General features: G+C 32.7%; 2 protein-coding genes across 3 annotated transcripts; both read right to left on the bottom strand.

Moving 5' to 3' along the window:
• Positions 1-795: 795 nt before the first annotated feature.
• On the bottom strand, positions 796-4672 carry LOC125062311 (SH3 domain-containing protein Dlish). The gene is made up of 7 exons (XM_047668141.1): positions 4488-4672; positions 4020-4213; positions 3602-3789; positions 2983-3149; positions 2696-2794; positions 2257-2381; positions 796-1744 (listed from the first exon to the last, which is right to left on the bottom strand). Exons 1-7 carry the CDS (start codon positions 4534-4536, stop codon positions 1580-1582), a joined length of 987 nt encoding a protein of 328 aa, XP_047524097.1. The 5' UTR covers positions 4537-4672; the 3' UTR covers positions 796-1579.
• A 585-nt stretch (positions 4673-5257) lies between these two features.
• LOC125062563 (rabphilin-3A) lies at positions 5258-21337 on the bottom strand. Of its 2 annotated transcripts, XM_047668570.1 has the most exons (9): positions 21185-21337; positions 18776-18921; positions 16867-17008; positions 16010-16166; positions 13497-13625; positions 6922-7249; positions 6667-6811; positions 6222-6455; positions 5258-5901 (listed from the first exon to the last, which is right to left on the bottom strand). In XM_047668570.1, the coding sequence occupies exons 1-9, from the start codon at positions 21250-21252 to the stop codon at positions 5604-5606; spliced, it is 1647 nt and encodes a 548-aa protein (XP_047524526.1). In that variant the 5' UTR covers positions 21253-21337; the 3' UTR covers positions 5258-5603. The 2 variants fall into 2 exon arrangements, with proteins under 2 accessions (XP_047524526.1, XP_047524534.1); XM_047668578.1 differs by lacking the exon at positions 21185-21337 and having other exon boundaries at positions 5260-5901; positions 16863-17008; positions 18776-18909.
• Positions 21338-21769: the final 432 nt, after the last annotated feature.

Genomic DNA, 21769 nt, shown 5'->3' with positions numbered 1-21769 from the left:
AACTAAACGCTAGTGGTTACATTATTCTATATTCGTTCAACTCTAAGGCTACCGCCTGTCCACCGGGAGGAGAAACGGAGAAATATTAACCAATAGGATTGCACAAAATCTCCGCTCCTCTTTAGTGGATAGGGAGTTACGAACTAGTTCAAAAATTCATACAAAACAGGTAAGCGGAGCCAGAACGCGCGGGCGCCGCAAATTCAAATAATCTTTCTTCTGTCGATGATCCTAATGATTCAACAGCTTCTGGGCCTCTCCCATCCACATCCAAAAAAAGAAAGAACGATGAAATTCTAGATCTTTTGAAAAAACCAAACCAGTCGCCCGCAGCCGCGCCGGGAGCTCGAAATGACTCGTCGCGTACTCGCGGTAGTTTGCCACTACGCTACGCGTTACTTTAACGCTCAGCTCAGGTGGACAGACAAAGCACGCAACTCCGCTCCGCTTTACTCTGTCGCTCCGTTCCGCTACCTCGCTCCTCTCCGTTGTACAGGCAGCCTTAACCACGAGAGGCGGTACAACTATGGTTAACCAACATTAGCAGTCTGTAGTAGCATAGTTTTATTACAAGACGCCTTATTCGCATTATTGTTTCGTGTATACACTTGTACCACCTCGACGTTCTACAACCACATTTTTCGATACGCTTTCTTTCGAGATATTTCTGAACCTATTTTGGTTACTACAAAGATAGAAAATAATGGTCCAGCTATTCCATTCACATTACTATACAATTTATTCGGCTTCTAGTTAGCTGTCTAGTACTAGTACGGGTATTATAAAGAAAACAAATTTATAAAATTATTTATTAATTCAATTATTATAACTTACATAGAAAATATAAAGCGCAATTTCAGTCAAATTTGGACGGATATATTACATAAATGCCAACCTTACCTACAGGTATAAAAATGCTAATATACAAAATTTAATATGGCCTTTATAAAGCTGATGCAAAAATACTTTTCTTAAAAACAAACTAACTGCTAAACTAATCCTAGTTTACAGTACAAGTGGCAAGAATCTTAATACTTAATATATAATAATATAAAGTATAACCATCTAGATCTACTATATCTTATCAGATAGTTAAAATATTGGCCAACAATCAAAGTATTTTTTGTTTCTATAGAAAAAAAGTAATGTTTTTACAGTATCATTTTGCTTAAGCATATTCAACCTATTACACTACAACCTTATATAATCAGAGAAAATCATAATTTTCATCAATATTAACATCATAAAAATTAGATTAACTTGTATCATACATAATATATTGATATACCAATAACTAAACAGTGAAACGGCATACAAAGATATCATTTTTTATATATGTATTAAAAGATATATATTTTAAATATAACACCAAAAATATTGTGCTTTTAATAAACAAATGAATAAAACAATGAAGGATCCAATTCGCATAAATTAATCGTAATTTAATATTAATTCTTATTTGGTGTTTATTAAAAAAAATATAATTTTAACTTTTGAGTTCAATGAGCTCAATAACTGATCTTGAAACAATTGATAAAAAGTTTAGTAGATTATTTTTAATACTGACGTTTCACGCCGACTACAGTGATGTAGTATGCGGCGCGCGCGCATATGCAGTGGGAATGAAGCCGGATCGACGTGATTTAGGCGCATGAGCCCATAACCAGCCTTCTACTGTTTGCTGAGTTAGGTCCGCGTATACCCATTCTCCTCTTTTCACTGATAGATCGTCTGGTGCTTGTGCCTTAAAATCAAGAAAATAAAATATATCTAGCTATTACGTAACAAATAGAGTATAGTCGTTATTTGTAAGTTTATGCTTGGACTCTTCAACACTTTTGTCTGTTGCATGTTTGTACTTTGGTTTCCAAATACACGCGGTGCTCAATCATCAATGTTAAATAAACTGAGTTGTTAATGAAAATGCATTTTGTAATTTTTTAACTTTGGCCAGTTAAAAATTGTATAATATACAATAATTGCTTTGAATCAATGACAAAATTACTATTTTATTAATCTCTTCAATTTCATTGTTCATGTAAAGGGATCTATAGTGATGACAAACAACAAAACAATGATGAATCAAAAAAAAATTGTATTGTATCGAGTCTTCTCAATGGAACTTGACAAACATGTATCAAGAGGAAGCTTTAATTATTGTCACTTTTTCCACGACTAAGAATTCTATTACAATAAACAAAATATAATGTATAAGACTTTATTATTAGGAATATTTCCGATTTTATACACAATTACCTTATAATCGTAGAGCATGACTAGCTCTGTCCCGTGGTATCTGGTATCGTTGTCTTTTTGTGTGTTGTTGATAGTTTTCGCGTTAACTTGTGATGAATGAATTGTTTGGGGAGTTTCTTGTTGTGCTGGAATTAATATGCATTTCAAACTATGAATTATTAATAATGTCAAGCATCAGGGCCCAAAACAGGTCTTGAGGTCTTCCTTTTGAAGGGACTGACATAAATTAATATAATATGATTACTTTCTTTTTTCGTTCGTTGTATTCATTACAGCAGGTGTTTCATTGATATTTTTAAGTGATTTTTTTTAAATAGAAATTTACCAGACAGAAATGAATGAAGAGTGGATTGGTAAATAACAATGGATTTAAATTAAACTTTAGCAGATATAAACGTAAGACATTTAGATAATCATTAAATGTTTGGAGTTTTTTTACCTTGTACTACAGCTGGATACACAAAGCCAGAGGGAATAAAACCTTCTTGGCCATCGCTGCGCACTATCCAGTACCAGTCTGGATCTTCTCTATTTAGCACTGAAAATAATATATTATAAATCTATAGAACATTAAAAACAGAAAATATTTACGTTTATATTCATAATTATTGCTTCTCGATTCTATGCCCTTGATTTGAGAACTGGCATTAAATTTAGAGACATTTGTTTTTTTGGCAACAAGTCACCATTATAAATAAATGATAAAATGCATGTTATTTTAGTTACCTGTAACAAATTCCCCTCTTTCTACATCCACATCATTTTCATCTCTTGCTGTGAATGTGTACAGTACTACATAACGCCCAGATGGGTCTTTGCTAAATGGACAGGCGTCACCTTCACTTCCCAACTCTGAATGTACATCATTTGTTGCCCCATCTGATAGTGATAATCTGAAACAAGTAATCCAATTTTGACCTTCCTTTGAAATGTTACAGCAAAACAATTGGTTTTTTAGGAAATCTGAAATATTGAAATTAAATTGAAACAATTAAAATTGGTTAATTTATTAAAAGAAATAAAACCCTATTTGTAAAATGTTCATTACGTAAAGTAGGTGTGAGAAGCATAAGATAGGATTTAAGGCTTTAATTTGTTTTAAGACATATTTGAAGAAAAATTTACTTAAGCGTGTTACATATAGGCTCCATGTAATATAAAAATAGTATAATGTATATATAGTTGTAAAATCCTAAGTAGCCAATGGCAATTTGTTTTGTGTGTTTCTATTTCTTATATATTAAAAATTTTCAAACAACTAAATAAATGTAATGCTGGGCCATTCAGGTGTATTGTTTTATAAAAAAAAGTATAGGAGTATTATTTAAAAATGGTTTTGTCTTACTGTGAAACATCCCTATGTGCTAAGTCTGTAGGTGACCGGCTTCTAGGCAATTTCTTTTTCAAGTCATGATGTTCACAGGGTGCACAATAGGAATGTGGAATAAATCCTTCTCGTCTAGATTCTGCCACTATTACATACACCCAATCATTCTCTCTGTATAATACATTTACAATTTGGCCTCTTTTCACCTGCAAATAGATGTTAATAAGTATCTAATCAGAAACACCATTATTAAAATGGAACAAGTATTATTCTACTCTAATTATTATTAATACCTTGCAATTTAATCATCTGATTATGAATTTAAAATTTTACAGTCAAAAAATTCAATTAACATATATATTACATCTATACCACTTAAATAAACATTAAAATACAATTAACTAATAAAAATAAGTAACTGTAATGCAGGCTTTACCTCAAGTTCATCATCAACACATGGTGTAAAATCATGAAGTACAACCATTTTTGAGTCTGGACTCAGGCCATGTTCCTTCTCAATGCCAACTCGGACTAGAGTCTCGATACTTGCAGAGCCGGTGATGCGGCCCATACCTGGACTCAACCCTGAGCCAGGTCTTGAGAGATCCTTTTCAGAATCTCCTATACTTGCTAGCAAAATAATATATTTTTGACTTTAAAACATGTATAATGTAAGTATAGATGATTCGTAATTTTTTATAAATAGAAAGAATATTTTATTTATATAAAATTAATATCTTCAAAGGCTTGTGAAATGTTTACAACAAACCTAAAGTAAAAAAATACAGTTGAAATTAATTCAAGTTTTAAATTATTTTTAAGTATCGAACGTTTGAGGTCATTGACTCAGTTCTCAGACTTTGCAGTTTTTCTTTTGAAAGCTCGTTATGTGTGTACTACTTACATTTTTTCTTTTTACCCCGTCTGATTCGCACAGGGCACAAGAATGCCATGTTTGTTTGATTTACAATATTTTATGAAAAGCCATTTACAATTTAGTTCACAATTATTTGAGATCAATTTATGTTAACTAATAAGTAGGTATTTAACTTGTTAATTGTTGCCTACTTCAAAAGTCAAAAAAGGAAAACATTTATTAAGTGTCAAGTGAACAAATTGTCAATCGAAAAAGGCACATAGACTGAAAGCAACCTGTAGAGCCTCTTTTGTCTGTTGCCTGCTGTCATTTATCATATTGTATGATTATGTAGTAAACCTTATAGTTATTAGTATTTGTTGTTCTATACGAACCCCAGGAAAAGTACCAAACCCAAACTTTAATTCGTAAGTCATTTTTGTGGTCCATGTTATACGCAATGTGCTTTAGCAAGGAAGGAACGAAGATGGTGAATAATTAAACAAAAACGCATTGGATTTGACATACGGGAGTTATACTTACTCTACTCATAATCTTACCGCTGGTCTTCATATATTTTTTATAACTACGTCTTTTGTGGAACAAATTCTTTGGCTTAGCTTTCATATAATGTTGTTATTATTCAATATAATGGGTCTCATTTGAAGGAATAAGTTAAATATTAGGCATAATGTAAAATGAAACACATGAAATTACTAATATGTATTAAAGAATTATTTATTGTTTTATTATTTTATAAATGCTATGTTATATAGTAGTTTACAACTCGTTAAAGAGTATAATAATGTATGTAAAATATTAAATTTTCAAAATATGTAAGAGTTTATGAATAGTTATGACAACCGTCCATAATCTTTTTATAACAATATTTTTTTTATTAAGTATAATATACAATATATCCTCACACAATATATCGTTTAATGTTTTTTAAACGACTAATTTTATAACAGATTCTACTGATAATATAATAAATAATATGTTATTTTATTCCTTATTTTTAACATTTGGCACTATCTAGACGGTTCTTTATAAAGACTAGTTTAAATATCTTTTTTTTTATCTTTGAAAACGATTTGCCCAAAATTTCATATGTAAGATACATAAGTTTTATGAATCGGACGTATAGTCCGCTCTTAAAACAAATTAAATATGTTGTGTATCTGTCAAAGCATGCCACTGTTCGTGTCTATGATCCGGAAACTTGATACAATCCATCCAATGCTTCAATCTTCTACCCTTACTACTTGATCCAAGTATCAAACTTCCTAAAAAGTCATTTGGCTTTCCATAATCTTTGTCCCAAACTGTCAATGTCAGATTTTGGCGCGAAAGTTCTGTCAAACGGGTTTCGAAGAAGAAGCCTTCGTTCCAAACTGGATTTAAGTTTCGCCACTTAATTGACGTCTTGTGCTTTTTATGGTAGGGATCCGGATCCAGATGGCTGTTTGGAAACGAGTTTTCTTTAATTAATAAAATAAATATTCCGATTTGCTTGGTAAAGCGGGAATCATAAGCTTAAAAATAAATGAATTAGGAAAGAATAGGTTTCTAATTAGTATTAGATATAATTTTACAAATTGGGCATGTAATTATATTGTAGGTACATTCTTGGAGAAATATAAGGTAACTTTAACGTAAAATCAAAATCGATCGAGGGGATAAATTATATAATAGCTACGTCTGGGATAGAGTTGAATTACAATACAATTTACAAATATGCGAAAGCCACTTAAACAAGTTTTACTTTTGGTTTATACGTACATCTTAACAAATGGGTCAGAATATCCATTGCTATCCCGAGGTGGTAATTCGGTAGCTTTGCATACAGTCACTGCTAGTGCCCTTCTCTTGGTATTATAGCAAAGAGCTAATAGTAGTCTAGGACCTAATGGCTCCGAACTGGACGGCCCTGAAAGAGCTAAGCGGAGTTGGGCGGGCGATTTTATACATTCTCGCAAAGCTACCGTTGCTGAACCCATTTCGTCACAGCCGTATCTAGAATGAAAGGAAAATGCGTTCATTGATGAAAACGAATAACCCCGATTTATGTATCCCATATATTTCTTACACGATAATAAAGAAAGGTTCGAAGTGTATCAAAAATTCGTTTAAAATGTTATTGTATTGTATTTGAAAATCACAAATATTTTTTAAATCTAAACAATTAAAGTTGCGATACAAAGATTCTATAGACGTATTGACTTACCTATCGTCGTCAAAAACTACAACTTCCACAGACTTCGAATTGAGGTCCGATTCTGTGATGCCGAAGAAATGCAGTGTTTCGTTGAATTCTGGGTTTTTCGTTTTATGCACGGTTTTAGTTCTTAATCTATTTGAATATGTACCTTCTGAAAAAAAATCTATTTATACATACTGTTGATCTCACACAAACATAATGTTAATCGACGTTCATATTCTGTTTAAAAAATCATTGAACAAATATTTGAAGATCACTTACCAATGGGTAGAATTTCTAATCTACAAAAGGGATCCGATAACCCTGTCATGTCCATTCCTATTAAACCCCGCGCCCGAAGAACGCTCACAGCCAACGACGAAGTTCCATTGTCATACGCAAGTTTTATCTCTATGGTACCAAACCCGGCATCTGGTATCACTGGAGGTCTTTCAGCCTTATTTGAGTCCTTTCTTATAGTTCTTACACTGCCCTTACTGCCTGTACGTTTGAGACCTAGGGACCGTTGGCTATAACTATCAGTTCTATGGAGGCTTAGACCAGATACACCGTGTGTAAGATTTTCGGTTTCACTGGCATCGAAAGCATCCTGAAACAAACAAATAGTTTATTGCTTTAAATTTATTATTTTTATACTTAGACAGGTATATTTAAACTCGTTTATATCACTACAATCGACTTTCTTTCTATGTGCGCATTTAACATTTGCTCGAATGGTGAAGGAAAACATGGTGAGGAAACCGGCTTGCCTTAGACCCAAAAGTCGACAGCGTATGACACCTACTTGCCTATTTGATTGACAAATATCATGAAACAGATACCTACAGAAATCTGAGGCCCAGACCTGAAAAGGTTGTAGCGCCACTGGTTTATTATTTAATCGTTGTTTACTTAGCAATTACCACTTAATATTATAAAATATTTTGTCATCCATTGACATATTTTATATAGATGTAAAATAGCTAACACACAACTATATACGTCTATGATATCTTGTATGCTTTATTTGTTAACCAACTTTTATCTAAGTGCCAAAACTATTTATTATATAAACGAAAAACCAATAGAAACATTTTATGAAAGTAGGCGTTTCAAAAACAATTTACATATTATCCAATGGTTAAGGAAAATTCATAAAAATCCTTGGAAGAAAATAAAACAGCGAATTAAAAAAAAAGTTTTTTCGTAACTGCCTTCCGTAAGGATTCCTTTGAGGGATTTAGAGCACAAGCAATATTTGATTTATTGTTATATAACGTAATTGCTTGATATAGCGTGACTACATCTATACAAATGCCCTCAGGAACACCGCTTTGAATGTTCGAGGCTTTGTTTGGTTTAACATAACCGAGGACCTCAATAAATCCGAGCTATTGAAATGCTCACAGATTATAAAAATCAAGTAGTGCAGCACAGTGGTTATTTTTTTTTTGGCACAAAGAAAAATCTTTGGTTATTTTTTCGTACCAACACTTTATAGTACGGTAAACTAAAGCACCGTGAGGGAACCGTTACGTCTCTAATCCTAAAATCGACTGCATGTTCTAGTTACAAAGCTATCATTTGCTTGTCTAGAAAAATAGAAATGTTTTCTAAAACGAAAGTAAGATAAATTCTTCCATCACACATGAAAGACACTCAAAGCTATCAAAACCTATTAAGGTTGATCACAGATGTAGGGTGTCAATAACTCCTATAGCCTTTGTAGATAGAGCAGTTAATAATTTTATAGCCACTATGAAGAGGCAAACAAGTAATAATGTCTTTATTTTACTTAAACATATGTATAAAAACAGGTTACATAGGTTATTAGGTAACGAGTGGCTTTATCGCTAACAAGTGATTACTTCCAGGCAACCATAGAAAAATAAAAAAACCAACTGTGGGTACAAGAAGTTCCTAAAAAATTAAAAAAAAAAAACAAAATTACATGTAACACAATGTTAAACCTTACACATCTTTCAGATGTATCGATGTCTCCTTTACCTATCCAAATTATCTTATTAGATGATATTTCAGCCGGTATATAATTAAATTGCTCTGGAAATCATGAAGCATTATAAAAGTTTCAAATTCAAATTTTAATTGTAATAATTACAGCCCGGTAAATTATCCTTCAGGTGGTATATATGCTGAAACCCACTGCGACTAATGAGAAACCAAAAGTAGTTAAATGTAATTTAAGCTCAAAGACACGTTTATGATTTAAAAATAGAAATACTATTATACCATATAAAATTGTATCTACGACAGGCGAGGAAGTTTTATTGATTTATCTCCGCTTAATTGAGGGTGGTCTCAGTGTGATAAAAGGGTGATACGTGACGTCATTCTATACAAAATTACTTTCTTCTTTCGTATTTCAATGCTAACATAAATTGTATCTTCAAAGGATTTATTTAAGTTTACCGAGTCCGCCTTCAAATGATAATTTAAGGCATTTAAATAAGTCTACCGTAGACATCTAATTCTAAGTTTTTTTCAATTTATGCCTTAGTCATTCGATTCAGATATATGATTATAATTGTTAATACGATACGAAGTTAAATTATGTACTAAAATATCTAGTATTTACTATATATTTCTAATAAGAAATTGATGATACAAATCGTCATAGTCGCAGAATAGTGACGGATCTGACAAATACGAGTACATACCTTTTCATCGGTGGGGGAAGCGGCTATAGATTGTTAAATATGTAAAAAAAAACGGTTGCATGGACATCCTCGAGCGCGTCAGATATTGATAGCATCAATGCCCTACGTATTTTTAATAATGTACGTATGTTAATCTGATCGTTTGCATGATGCGGGTGGTTGTATTTAAGGGTTGAAAATGAAAAAAAAATAAAAATTATCGAGCGCGTCAGATTTTCTAAGGGAGTGTTAAGTGCACCAAAAAAAAGCTCTCATTCACTAATCTGACGATTTCGATGGGACGCAAACCCACGGCCATTTTCATAATTTGCAAAAAAAAAAATCGCAATTTTGAAATACTCAAGCGCGTCAGATTAAGATATATGTGGTTCATCTTTATGTTCTAAACGTACTGTGTCATAATCTGACGATTATCTAGAGGGATTCGCCTGATCTGACAAAAAAAATTAGAAAAACGGTTCACCTAAAGGGCCATCCCTGCAACTTCCCGCTAATTCCATTCCTGGGCGCTTAAAATTGATATTTTGAGCTCGCTGAGTTCAAAGAAATAATATTTCTATGCATTTGAGCTCTCCCAGCTCGAAAGTCTGATAGAAGTTTCATAGAACACTATTTTTGGAATTTTCAAACCGCAATAACTTTTGAATGGATCAAGCAATTTTTACGCGGTTGGCGGCATTCGACGCAGTTTTATCATCCTCATAAGTAATTTTAATTGATCGAACCACAAATTTCGGAGTAATCCCGAAAAAGTGTTTTTTCGGGATTACTCCGAAATTTGTGCTGTGAAAATTGCTTGCTTTCTTTCGTTAACGATATCTCTCGAACGAATCAACCGCTTTTGACCAGCTTGGTGGCGATCGACGTGGTTTTTCAAGCTCAAAGGCGGATTAGTTTTTGAAGTTGATCAATAAAGAAACCACTTAAAAAAAAAATATTTCTTATTTTTTTAAGATTTTTCAAAATTTCTCAAAATCTATCGGTCCGAATCGGTTCAAATTCACAGGAAATGTAATTTTGAGGGAAATATTTAGAACGCCGTTTAGTAGATTCCGATCGGTTTAAGGAAATGTAGGCATCACGCAGCTGCACGCATTTAACTTTATCGACGAATTTTTGTTATTTCGGCTTGCGGAAATCGTCAGATTATATATTTTTCATTATTCTTGAATTATTTCCTTCAAAATAAAAAAAAAATTAGCTACACTCGAGAATGTCGAGATGACGTTTTTTTTTTACAACTTTGTTGCCCTCCTCTTTTTTTACGTCACTTTCAAATTGTTAGATTAGTGGAATATACACTTTTTAGGATGTAATTAACTCACCCTACCTTAATCTGACGCGCTCGGGAATTTCTGATGGTCAATTTTTTTTTACTAATCTGATCCTGTCTCCTTCACGGGCGGCCTTATATATGGGCCTCATATTTTGTGGAGGTACTTAACCGGGTACAAGGTATCCCCCTATATATTAATCTGCCGCGCTTTAGTAAATCCCGAAATCCCCTCTTGGGCTCCCCTACCAAAGGCAGCCATTTAAAAATAATAAAATCATGTTAGTTTTTTTGTTATAATTTTTTAATTCCATTAAACAATAATATACACTTGGGATGATAATAAACAAATAAAAATATATCTTCTTTTAACTTTTTTTTTTCTTTTTTTTTTTTTAATTGATATTCTGTAATTATGAAAATTGGCTTGTTTTGAAACAAAATAAAAATAATAATATTAAATTACACAGTTTTCTAGAAAAATCACATGCTTCTATGAGCGTCTATCAAATCCGCCACTTTACCGACTGATTAATTTGAAATTTAAAATACACATGGAATTGTTTTTTAATGTAGCAGTAATATTTTGTCAATGTAGGATGATAAAAAGTGGATTTTGGATTTTTTTCAAATCCAACATTGTTTTACGATCATGACGAAATGTTCCCTACATTTTTTAAATTTTCCCTACATTCATACCTAAGTATATCCAATTTCGCTGTACAGTACATTTAACCAGGTACCTAGTCCAGGCTTCGCTTAAATCAAACATGTTTCGATACTGTATGTCTGTCATCACTTGTTTGAAGAAAATCATAAAAGTCGTAAAAAAATTGTGTTTTCATAATTACGGCATTAATTATTAGTATTTAATAAACTCTTTTCCAAAAAAGAGGCTCCTAAGGAAATTTACGTTATACGTTTTTTTAAAGAGCTTACTATATATATTACTGTGAAAACCCCGATTTTTGAAATAACCACACAGAAATACCTACATTAAAAATGAGTGAAAAAATCACATAAAGCAAGTGAAGTAAAATTGTTTACCGTGTAAAAATATTAACCGTGTGATATAAAAGGTTATTTTAATTACTATGAAACGTTTTTAATGTACCTACTGAAATATTAAAATTATATTAGATAAATCTTTTCATTATGCTCTTTCTAAAATGTGTGCTAATGATAATAATTAAATTTTCGTGTTAGAAAATATCTATCATTTTATGAGGGAAATGCATTTTTGTATATAGGTAAGTTTCAGATTCATCATCGTATAACATTAAGTAACTTTGATGCAAAGTCAGAGAATCTACAAACTTTAAAATGAAAATCTGCCTAGGTATTCACAGAAAGTTTTGCGAGAAACTAATTCAACGGCTAGCGGAAAAGTTTGAAAAGGCCGTAGAAAATAACCAAGTAAATGTCTAATATATTTTTAAGTTTAAACGTCAAATGGTTTATTTATTCTTAAATTCTTCAAAGCATTTAATAAATTAATAAAAACGGCCGAAGGAAATAAAATATTAATGGATCCGATGTATTGAAAATATTAAAATTATATTATTATGAAATCACTAATATAATATATAAATCTAAACTCTGTTAGAAGGCCATAACTATTATTTATAAGACTGGCGTACAGTACATAATATGAAACGAAACGAGAAACAATCTGGCGCTTTCTACTTTGTATACATCATCTCCAATTCAAACATCGACACGCCACAGAATTCTATTTGACCAACAAAAAAACAAGACATTTTTCCTGCTCGAGTTCCACAAACCTCTGCAGCCTTCACTTGTGTGCCACCAGATAGTCCCAGTTATTTACTCAAGATGAACAGAACAATCTACTGGTATGTACAAAAGTATGAAGCGAAATAAGATCTGTTTGTGTAGGAAAAAAAGGGATTGCAAATATTTGCAACAAACACGGGATTGTATGCCTAATCCCAAACTTATATAATCCCAAAGTAATGATTGTGTTTCATAATAGTATAAATGCGATAGTGAATCGGTTATGCTTATTAAGTGAAGTGGAGTTTTACCCAGAGTTGAGCTACTGCTGCAACTCCACTTCATTAAATATTATTTTAAGTCCATTAATCTAGGTGATCTGTATCGTCGATTTTTGGATCGAACATGCTGGCTTCATTACTGTTTTCTTTCACCTTAGACAGGTATTGTGCATAAATCAAAACGCTCATCTAAATCACGTTGATAATCTGCCTCACTTTAATGTATGCAATCTTAAAGAATATTATAATAAAGAATATATATTCCTTGTTCATTAGTGGAAACTTTATAGAAGTGTGAATTCAACACGGGTATCAATTAACGCAAATGACGTCACATCCGACCGGCGACGTGATTAATGTGTCGAAAAGAAATGCAAGGACAATGCCAAACATCTGTAGAATACAAATTACTAAATAAGGGAATTGGTAGTGGCAAAACCTAGAAATAGAATAATCCTTGACCTGAAGCCTTTCGTTTGACGTTCTCGAGTTGACATTTAAACGTGATTAAGGACATTAAGAAGATGAATATCACTTGACATCTTTTATTTTCATTTAAGCCCTGCATCGCAATACAATAGGATACAATTTATATCACTATCCTAATTCGAAATACTTCTATCTGACTCTGTGAGGTTACTCTTTCGTAATTTTTTTGTGAATTATATACATATTTGTTATTATATTTTGAATATTGTTTCCTATTACTCTCAAAATGTATTTTAAAATTTATTTGGTACATTCTCAGTTAACTTAATTTAGTTTTAACAAACCGTCACTATTAATTGCATACAAAAAAATCTAAAACCAATAATTACCGTACGATATAATGGTTTCGATAAAATCGTGAATACAATTAATTGAAATATTATAACTTGAAAGCCTCACCTGAGATATGCTGACAGATTTCCTGCTATCAGCGTTGCTCGGTTGTCGGGAGAACATAGGCGGATGGAGGCTTAGCGGTGAGCTCGGCTCTGAATCAGACTTACCTTCGTTGCTACTGTTACCCGCTTCCTGAAACAATAAAGGAATTGCTTGTTCTAAACTAGAAACAGTTTAAAACCTCTTACAGTGGCCTTAAAAGTGTTTTTTATAAAATACGTAACACTTCATTCTGAACGGCAGAACCAAGTTTGGATAAATATTTTATTCCGGTCTGTTAAGTTTTGGAGATTGTCTTCACAAATACATATATATAATAATAATATAATAAAAACTTTATTAATGACAGAAAGGTTTGTTACAGAAATCAGAAATCGCTAGTCCCCACACTAGGGAGGCCCTGTGTTGTGGGTAACTAGAAGACAATTATTTCGTGGTACATGTTAAAAATAGTTTAAAAATGTGATATGAAAAAATGATAATAAAAAATAAAAAATACCAATAATAGTTATAAATTTAGTGTTACGTGTGAAGTGAATGAGTGAGTGTGAGAATAGGTGAGTTTGCGCATGTATTTGAGAATGTAGCTGAAAGTTGTTATGATCGTGCACTGTGTCTGTGTTTATGAAACCTCAAAGTTATACCAAGATATGTAGTAATGCCTCTGTGGATTCGAAATCCAATTTGGCTAGTGTAGTTTCTATGTGACTCGCTAATTTGTATCTGGATAGTTTTACGATCTCAGAGTCCATAGATTTGGAGAATTGGTTATAAAGGAAGGGGCCCCTAAATGCAAAGGAGCGTTGTCCAAATACAGTCCTTCGTTTTGGCGTTGGGAATGCAAAACGTCTGTTCTTAGATGTGTCCTGAATTGTGAGCCCATGAAATCTATGATATCTTGAACAGGTCGCCAAGATGTAAAGCTTCCTTACCGAGAGGGTTTTTGTTTCTAGGTGGAGTTTGACTGTGGGGTATCTAAACGGCCTGCGATAGGCAACTTTAAGGATTGCTCTCTGTGCACGTTCCAGCTTAAGCAATAGAGATTCAGCCGCTCCTCCCCATGCCGGTATACAATATGTGAGAATGGACTGACAAAGTGCTAAATAAATTACTCTAACAACCTCGTCCTCCGCTACTCGTTTCAGTCGATTAAATATTAACATAAGTTTTCTGATCCTTGAAGACTGTGCATCAATGTGCTTTTCCCAAGTGAGGTGTCGATCTATTGTTATTCCTAGATATTTTATATTTTCGGTGTATTCGAGAACAGGACACTGGCATGGATATTGGTTATAGCACGTGTGGAGTTTTATGACTGGTAGGGTCGTTGGGCGGGAGCGATCTGTTATGCTGAAGCACATAAATTTGGTTTTGCTGAGATTTAGACTAAGCAGATTGTTTTGAAGCCAGTTGGAGACGCAATTTATACCTTTCTCTGCTAAGACAGAAACCTGTTCCCAAGTTTTAGCATGAAATATCATAGCTGTATCGTCGGCAAATGAATAAATATTTCCGTTGTCCAGTGGCAGACTGCACAGGTCGTTGATATATATTAGAAAGAGGGTCGGTGCAAGCGCACTGCCCTGTGGTACTCCAAATCTGACGTATTTCTTGTGGCTTGTGTGTCCCCTAAGACTAACACGCTGTTGCCTATCCTTAAGGTAGGAAGCAAACCATTGCAGAGCCACCCCTCTCACTCCTAACAGTTCCATTCTTCGCAGCAAAATGCAGTGTGAGACCGTGTCGAAGGCTTTTGCGAGGTCTAAGAAGACACCTATACATACCTGCCCCATATCCAATTTCTCGCTTATATGGTCAGTAAGATTACTGACAGCGTCTGCAGTAGATTTTTGTTTTCTGAACCCGAATTGGTTGTAGGAAATGAGCGATTGCTTTTCTAAAAATGAGAGCAGCCTCTTGTTCACTATTCGTTCTAGGATCTTGGCTATGACTGGAAGAAGGGATATTGGTCTGTAATTAGAGACTTCCATTTTGTTTCCTGACTTCCAGATTGGGGATATCAATATCTTATAGGAACTGTACTATTACATTCAAACCAATTCGTCTAAATACTGCTTTTAAATAAATAAAATCGCGATCCAAAGAATGTTTTTAAGAAATTCAATATACAATATTAATACGGAAAATAAATGCGCAAAGTTAAAAATTCTGTATCGTCATTATCCTAAGAGCAATTGATGCGAGATGGAAAATGAGATTTCTGGGTCATTTATTTTTCGAGATGATTTGATATACAGTTATATCGACTTTACAATAACTTAGTAACTTAATAGCTGAACATACTACGTAAATTAATAAGTGTTATTTGATTCATATTATATTATTAATAGGAAATAGCAATTTTGCTCATTTTTTCAGTTTTCACTCACCCGATGTCGCGTGGGCAACAAACACGATATTCATATAACACACTCTAGAAGATGTTATTTACAATTAAATCTTAAACAGAAAGGTAGCACTAGATAGACTGTAGATAAAGAGGAACAAAAAAATACCTGAAGTGATCTGGAGAACTCTGTATCATTATACTTGGTTTTCCGTTCTGGCAGGACATACTTTGGTAAAGACTTGAAGAACCACGCACCAGACTTCTTCCACATCTCTCTTGTCTCAGCACAGAGGTTACACATGTACTGTTCTCTAGAATATAATCTGTGGAAATAAATTTTAATATAGTTGCTAACGAAGCCGGCGTGAAACTGAAAATCAAAATTTTAAGATCTACGAGTAAGCTATCAGACGATTTAGACAGATTACCTACCCAATAGTTTTAAAAATCAGGAATTTCAGCGCACAATATTGAAATATTTTGTCTACACTAATATTATAAAGAGGAACACTTTGTTTGTTTATTTGTTTGTTTGTTTGATTGTAATGAATAGGCTCATAAACTACTGGACCGATTTTAAAAATTCTTTCACGATTCGAAAGCTACATTATCCACGAGTAATATAGGCTATATTTAATTTCGAACAAAAATAGGGTTCCGTAAGATATTAGGGTTTTTCGGACACAAGGTGTAAAAAATCAACCAAAAAAGTTACTTATTTTGCGTACCCTGCCTAAACTATTAAAGATAGAACCATAAAATGTTCTAAGTAATTATAGATCTTATAAATATCTACAAAAAAGTCCGCGACACACTATACCCATCTATGTCGAGTGAGGCACAATAACCATAAATGATAAACATGGCAAAACGACGTTTGCCGGATCAGCTAGTAGTTAATAATTATGTAAGGGCATCATAACTGTTATTATTATAAAAATAGTATTGTATTCTTGAATTAATGAATCAAAGTACCATACTTTTTTTCTACATAGTCGCGGTTACCAATAATACAATACTTGCTTATGTGGAGTATCGATGACACATTTTGGGCAGGCATAATTTCTGCACATGGAACAAAGCCGAAGGGGAGCCAGAAGCCTTGAAGTTTCTCCGCAGAGAACGCAGCTTCTTGGTGCTGGTCCTTGGGCTGATCGGCGCATCCCTGGACAAATTATACGTAGTAGTACTAGTGCAAAACCGACAGAGGATATATCCAAATCGACGCGTGTACAGCCTTAGCAATTTGTTAAGCAGTTTTATTTAAAGATTTATTAAAATAAGTTCACTTTAAACAAAAAATATTATAGAGATACTTTACTTTGACATTTGTAAACTTATGTTTAAGAATAAAGGCTGTATGGGCATATTCATAATAATTTTAAGAAAGGCCGACCCACCACAAAAGGAAAAAGCACCCGACAACTTTAAAAATAAGCGATAGCGACCATAAAGTGACTAATATATCTGTAAATAACCTAAGAACTAACGGTCGAATTACCTTTAGTCATTTGGAAGGTGGAAAAAAGGGGTTATATACAAGATCACACGAAAATCCGGGCCAGATAATTAGCATACTGTTTACTAAATAACAGGAACATGAGAATTCAAAAAATGCGTTTTTTTTTTGTTTTTTTATGTTATGTTTTTCTACTACTACGTAAATTATCAGCGGCTACGATGGTATAAAAGGGAATAAAATTATAACCACGATGTCGTAGAATTAAGCCATATAAGATATATAAATATGCTTTTTAAATAGTTGATATATTTCTTTAGATTTTGGATGTGTATCCATTTTTAGAAATTACTTTTTCTTCGTAAATATAGACGGGAGTTAGGCCTTTTTACGTCAAATTTTACTGTGTAGTTATTGACGTTTCACTTTAATTATTGAAATTATGATGTAATGTAAATCAGAGAAAAACAAATAATTATGTAATAGGCTTCATTGTAGAATACAAATGTTAGTGGGAACTAGCTTTACACTAGATACGTTTGTTGTAGTAATGTAATTACGTAGAATTAAAAAAAAACCCTTCGGTAGATTTGGTTCAACTATTTATGCTGCAAAACATACAGTTGCTTTGGCAGCCACACTAACCACCACTTTGGAAAATTATACAATGTATATATATTTTTTTTATATAATAGGGGGGCAAACGAGCTTGCGGGACGACCAAAAAGGGCAGTCTTCGCAGCCCATAGACACCCATTTTTAGTAGGTGCGTTGCCGGCCTTTGAGGGAGAAGTACAATTATATTCAATATGCTTACGGATCGTCTATGTAGAATTAGATTATTATTTTACAAGCCCGAACGTATAACTTGCATTTGTTTAAAAATACATTTTGTAAATACCTCTTGTATTGGACAAGCTGACGTTAGAACAATCTATGAATAGTTTCCTTTGAATAAAGGGAAAAGCAATTTCTATTCAATGCTTTTGTTTCTGACGGACTTTATTACACTTCAAGAAAGACGTATTACGATGTTTACGTTGTATAATAAATAAAACTGTTTTATAATAATTGTTAAGAGTATGATCGACGTGTCTAATAATTTTCATAGAAACAATAATTTCTGTTTCGTTTATATATAAAACATATTGTATTTATATATACTATTTTTTTTTGTATGTACTATTTTTTTCTATTTTGTTTGTATGTTCCGCTCCGGGACTGAACAGAGCGCTGTGGTTAAACGGTCAGATACATAGTCTGGAAGTCAGGACTTCTATAGAAATTTTGTCATAGGTTTTGATAGATAGTAGTAGTCCGATGTCGGGTAGTAATGGGTATCTAATAACCGCTCAGTCACTCTGAGTGCTATAAAAATTTCTTATCTTTTCGACCAAATTACAAACTATCAATGCTTAGGCTTATCGCCAGTGCTTAGGACGAAACCCTATATGTAATAAAATATGATTGAACCTTCGAGCCGGGCAACTAGTCGACCGATCCTTTTCGCCTCATTATCTTCTACCTTCTCAGCTCGCTTGACAACAGCAGATATGGCCTCTCGCTCAGCTGCTGTCAGCGGGGGCTCGCTGCGGGCAGCACTCCAGCCAGTACGTAACCTAAGGTTCGATAAAATTGTCTATTAATCGGCTTCTAAGAACTCTTCTGATCAATTCTGAGTGATTCTTTTAATAAGAATTGTTAGAACATTAGAGCTGTCATCCTAACTCGGAACTCAGAATCTAAGGGTAAAAGGTCAACGTTTTTACAAGAAATAATAAAATGTATTGTACATGTATGAACTATTAAACCGAATGAGCAAGTGTGGCTCAAAAAATGTTTAAGTATTTTTTTCAAAGTCGGTTAAAACAGCCTATAATGTGAATGTAACATTATCTCCCCCACGATTATCGCTCTATCGAGTTTTAATCAATAATCGACTGATTACGTAATTAGCTTTTCGTGTATGACATATCGATTATATTTTTACTATGTCTAATTATGACCAATATAGCCAGAATGCTAGAAGGCAGAATTTAACGAGCAGTAAGTATAAAAACAAAATAGATACGAACACGAAATTAGAATCCTTATCAAATTAAACAATGTTTTTTCCGATAAGGTTTTATGTCTAAAAATCTATGGAAACGTATTCGTGTAAAACATCTAATACCCACTTTATACAAAACCTGAAAGGAAATCTTAGGTAGGGTTGAATGAAAATAAATTGCTTTGGATCATGTAATCTTTACACGATCGAACGACGACACGAGAAAAATATACCTCAAGAAAAATACTTCCCAAGTATTTACTGATTTAAATTTTTTATATCTCTCAAGTGTATACACATATTAAAAAACTAAAATACTTGAAGAAACTAGTTAGGCATTAGCTATCTAGTATAATAAGTCGGTTTGGAGGTTTATTATCATGAAATACCATAAGATAAACTGATAATATTTGAAAGAAAAAGATTCTGTTGAGCTCTTTAAATCCAACAATACCTGTATCTGTTCCAGACCATTTTTGTGACTTTGGTAGGTATGTAATGTAGTGAAATAGGAAGCGGAAGTAGGCCGGATAGTGATGTCGCGATGCAAGGCTGTATGTTAACATAACCTTGCTTTATTTTTAGTAACAAAATGATCCTTTTAATTTATCCACAGACAAAAAACAAAACCGAAATAAACGTTAACGTGAATCATCTGTAATAATGACATTGTAGTAAGATTTTTTGGGTAGATATTATTTTTGTCTACACCTAAATGAATATTTATGTATCTCTAAAATCTTTTTTATAAGTAAAAATTTTTCACGAAAGTGCTCTCGATCCTTACCACATAAATTCGAATTAAATATATTAAAAGGAAGTTATGATCAAATATTTATAAATATTAGATAAGTCCACACTATTTTTTAACTTTTCAAATGAGTTCATTTTACAATATTTAAAATTCGAAATAAATGAATTTTATAAATCATCACCTTTATAAAACAATCAGCGTAAATTGTATATGTATATTGAAATACAAAAATATATAAATTTAATATAAAAAAAAATTTAAACGAAATTATAACATTATTTTGTTGTAAGTAGTTGTGCGTAGGCGCTTTTGAAAGATAAGGCTAATATCAGCTGAGTTCCGGTAAAACATATGTTATCACTGCAAATGGTGTACTCCGTAATTAAAAGATATATTGCTCTAGCAATATATGACTATGGCTGCTATGAAAAATATTGTAACTATTACCAATTCGACTTCCTTCAAGTCAAGTCAATTCTTAAAAGGCCGGCAACACACTTCTGGCAATGCGAGTGTCAATGGGCGGCGGTATCCCCTAACATTAGGTGAGCCTCCACCCCGTTAGCCTCCTGTTTCATAAAAAAATGTCCTACTTAATTGAACATCGCTTCACTTTACTAAAGATATATACCTAGTATAATTAGAAATTCTTATTATTTCGTAAACGTTTGTTTAAGCGTGCAGAATAAGATGACTATCCATAGAATTTAATACGCGTAAATTATTTGCTACGTGCATAAAACAATAATCACTATTGTATACACTTATTTCTGTTTAAAGTTCATAAAATTAATTCCTCTTTTATTTTATTGTTTACAATTCATTGTAATAAATAAGTCGTCTGCCGTAGTATTTAATGTTTAAGAGTAAATTATTTTAAAAGGGTTAAATCCCTAAAGTTATTTGAAAAAATATTATTCTTCCAGTGTATACGGATTGATACAAAAACTAGTATATTTAATACGTCCAGATAGATTATGTTTAACTTGCTTAGATAAAAGTTCTTTCTCACAATTATAAAGTTGTTCCAAACGACAGAAGCAAGAAACCTCACAAAAATACTAAATTAATTACTTACTTTGCTCGTAAAGATAATTGCCGATCATTAGGACACACATATTTATTAGCTTTACTATGAATGTTCATTGTACAAAATATAATTTATATTTTCCGGGGAAACCGGAGCACAGAACCGCGCGGCGATCCTTTGCCTGTTGATTTGACAACTGTTGCTTCGCGCGTGGCGAATACAAAATCAATATAATAGCTACGCTTTCAAAGTCAGTTGAGAAGAAACATTCCAATGGGGTCTATCCTTACATAGAGGCTTATACACAACGAAGAGTACAATATATAGCACATGGTTTTTATAGTATAATATTAATAACACAAGCTAAAATGGTAAATTCCTTCATTACCTTGATGTACTGTGATGTACTTGATGTACGTTGAATAATTTGAAAATTGGAATAAATTCTACAAACAATATTTTGATTATGAGTATTATAGATCATACTAATCAAAATAAAAAAAACTAACCTGATTTTAAAAATTCGCGGGAGATTTAAATTACGCGCTGATTAAACTACATTTTTATCTTTGACATATTGTTGGATTTACATTTAGAAAGTTATTTTATTTCAATTTACAATTATTTCATATT

This window comes from Pieris napi, chromosome 2, assembly GCF_905475465.1.
Source record: "Pieris napi chromosome 2, ilPieNapi1.2, whole genome shotgun sequence".
NCBI classification, from domain to species: domain Eukaryota; kingdom Metazoa; phylum Arthropoda; class Insecta; order Lepidoptera; family Pieridae; genus Pieris; species Pieris napi.
The sequence above is the reverse complement of the archived record's forward strand: the minus strand, read 5'-3'. Positions and strand labels throughout refer to the sequence as shown.